Here is a 3,008-nt window from a genome sequence, read left to right as displayed (position 1 = left end):
ATTAGAAATCAGATCGGACTTGAAAAACAAACCTTGTTTTTTTTGTTGTTGTTGGGACGATTCTCAAAGGTTTTGGAGAGGATTGGTTCTCGTCGTATTGGAACGGAAGCGAACCGATGTGGATTGAGCTTTGGAGGAGGATCGGGGGATCAAACGACGCCAGAAGCTGCGACCTCGCCAAGGGAGATAAAGAGATCTCCCACTCCAGTGAAAGAGAGAAGACGCAGGGTTGGCTTTCGATTTGAAGAGATGGATTTGGAGATCAAGGCTTCGCCATCGCCTTCGCCATCGCCATCGAGTTTTTGATTTCGATTTCGGAATTCTCGAGGAGAACAACAACCGAACAACACGGATTCCATCGCCCACTCCCGTGCTGCCACGTCGCCTACGGGACGAGCCCGAACAGCCCTTACTAAAGGCCCGTCCCACTCTCTTTTAATTTTTTTTTCATTTATTATCGACCCATTTAAAACAACGGGACGGGCCTAAGGGCCCCCGATACCGATGCTCTTAAGGTCACTAAAAAAATTCACAATGGTTGGACTCGTGCTGCTTAGTGGCATTAAACATTAAGTTTAGAGCTAGTAATTTCGATGCCAACCACTTGTTTAAAAAAAATGTTATGGTGGTTTAGAGGATGAGCGGCTTCGATCATTCCTCATCTTCAATCATTGATTGTATAGCTCAAACTTCACGTGCTCGTATAGTATTCTACCAACTTTTTATAGGAACAGTCAGCTATCCGTTTTTCTAAGATTAAAAACGTGGTAGTCAAAAAAACAAAAGTAAACGGAGTGTTAAAAGTGAATTTTTTTACTTTTAAAATTATTAGAACTGGAGATGTTGTACTCCCCGCCCTACTAAGCCGGCCGGCTCTATAGTAGTCACGTTGAAAGAAGAAAACCTATCAACGGTTAACTACACTTTTGACTACATTGAACCTTGAAGATTAACTGAGATACAGAACTAATGGAGCTTTTAGTTGTTCTTTTTCTCCTCGTGGCGTTTAAATAAAAGAATTTGTAAGAAAACAGAACTGTACTGAACATACATGATCTCATCCGTTAACCAACGCGGTCCAAACCAGCTAAAACCCACGAAAAATAAATAAACAAACAAACAAATTTAAGAATTAGTAGCGAATAAAGTAAAATAAAATAAATTAAAGAACCTTGTAGTAGAAAAGATAGGCATCTTCTCAATTATCAATGTGTGCGCATGTATACGCATCCGTGTATAAATACCTATCACATGAACTCACATTTTCTTCATCCAGTAACATTCAAATCTCTCAGCTAAATAAACTCAAAAAAGGATGAATCCTATGTTTTACTTCCTTCTTGCCTTAACAGCTGTTTTAGCCGCGACCGCAAACGCAGGACCAGTTGTCGACATCGATGGTGATATCATATTCCACGGCAGTTACTACGTTATCCCCGTCATCCGGGGCCCTGAAGGTGGCGGCTTAACTCTCACCACCCGCAACGGCAACCAGTGTCCCCTCTTTATCGGACAGGAGCGTTCAGAGGTCGAAAGGGGCATTCCCGTGAAATTCTCAAACTGGAGGTCTAGAGTTGGGTTCGTTCCCGAATCCGAGAACCTCAACATCAAGATGGATATCGAACCTACGTTCTGCGCTCAGTCAACTTATTGGTGGGTCACTACAGCCCCCAGTCCCTGGAGATCGGCGTTCATAGCGGTTGGTCCTAAGCCAGAAGCTGGAGGAGAAGATTCGTCGAGGAGTTTCTTCCAGATCAAGAAAACTGAAGCAAAACTTAACGCTTACAAGTTTGTATTCTGTAGAGACGGTAACGATTGCATCGATGTCGGTAAAAACGAGGAAGGTGGCGTTCGGGGTTTGGTTTTAGGCTCTAGGCCACCATTCGCTACCCCATTCGAGGTTGTGTTCGTGAAAGCTACTGGGTCAGAAACTTCATCCAAGACTATGTCTATAATCTGAGAGAAATTAAAGACCACTTAATAAAGGGGATAAGAGTTATAACTTACGTCTAAGAATAAAACTCTATCTATGTTTGATGTTTTCTCTGTTCATCAATCATCATCATCATCACGTCTGGAATAAAAAAACATCTTTCCTTTGTTTCTCTGTTTGTTTTTATTTCTCTCTTTCGTTTAAGATTCACATAACTTGGAAACTACACATAAACATAAACATAAACATAAACATAAACATTTTTACCAAAAAAAAAAAAACTACACATGAACATTTCTCCTTTACAATAACCACATACAAAAATACGTTATCTAACACCACTGCACAAAAAAACATCTACTGGCGATTGGTTTATGTAATATATGGTCGTGTGAAGTGGTTGAAAACATTTGAAAACCAAAGTAAGGCAATTCAAACAACTTTTATCAAATGCAACTTTTGCAAAATACTTTTGAAAAACAAGTACTGTATTATTATTGTAAGAAAACTCATCAAAAACTTTCAAGTATTAACATTTTCCAAGCAAACCTTTTATTTTTAAGCACTTCTGTTTCTAGTGGTTTTCCGGAGTAGCTACTAATCTTCGTTGCCAACTACTTATTTGATACAATTAAATTTTAGTGTTTTCATTAATTATAGCATCTTCGAAAGAAATTTTATAACTCTAAATATATAGTTTTTTGCTCTCAAATTTGAAGTTTTGAAGAGTGAAACTCCAAATACAGAGTTTCACTTTTCAAAACTTCAAATTTGAAGTTTCATCGTTTTATTTGCGTTTTGATCCTTACAATTATACATCATATTTATAATTCTTAAATATTTTTTTGTTTATTGTTTTAATCCTTAAAACTTTTATATCTCATAAATATTTAAAATTTGTTTTATAAATTTAAGTTTTACACATGAAATTAAATAACAATTTTAAAACAAGATTTATAATCTTTTAAAACTAGAATTAAACAACAAGAATATTACAAAAAACCATAATAAAAACTTATTAAAAAGACACATGAAGACATAATTATTACTCAAATTTAAATATTATAACAACATT

General features: G+C 36.8%; 1 protein-coding gene across 1 annotated transcript; it reads left to right on the top strand.

The window, feature by feature from the left end:
- The first annotated feature begins 1,242 nt into the window (after positions 1-1,242).
- Positions 1,243-2,104, top strand: LOC106300100 (kunitz-type serine protease inhibitor DrTI-like). The gene has a single exon (XM_013736175.1). It carries the CDS (start codon positions 1,316-1,318, stop codon positions 1,958-1,960), a length of 645 nt encoding a protein of 214 aa, XP_013591629.1. The 5' UTR covers positions 1,243-1,315; the 3' UTR covers positions 1,961-2,104.
- The last annotated feature ends 904 nt before the right edge of the window (positions 2,105-3,008 follow it).

The sequence above is a fragment of the Brassica oleracea genome, chromosome C6 (assembly GCF_000695525.1).
Source record: "Brassica oleracea var. oleracea cultivar TO1000 chromosome C6, BOL, whole genome shotgun sequence".
Classification (NCBI taxonomy): Eukaryota; Viridiplantae; Streptophyta; class Magnoliopsida; order Brassicales; family Brassicaceae; genus Brassica; species Brassica oleracea.
The sequence above is the reverse complement of the archived record's forward strand: the minus strand, read 5'-3'. Positions and strand labels throughout refer to the sequence as shown.

Bases quoted from the DNA above. Each gene is read 5' to 3' on its own strand.
- LOC106300100 (XM_013736175.1), top strand. From the start codon at position 1,316: ATGAATCCTATGTTTTACTTCCTTCTTGCCTTAACAGCTGTTTTAGCC.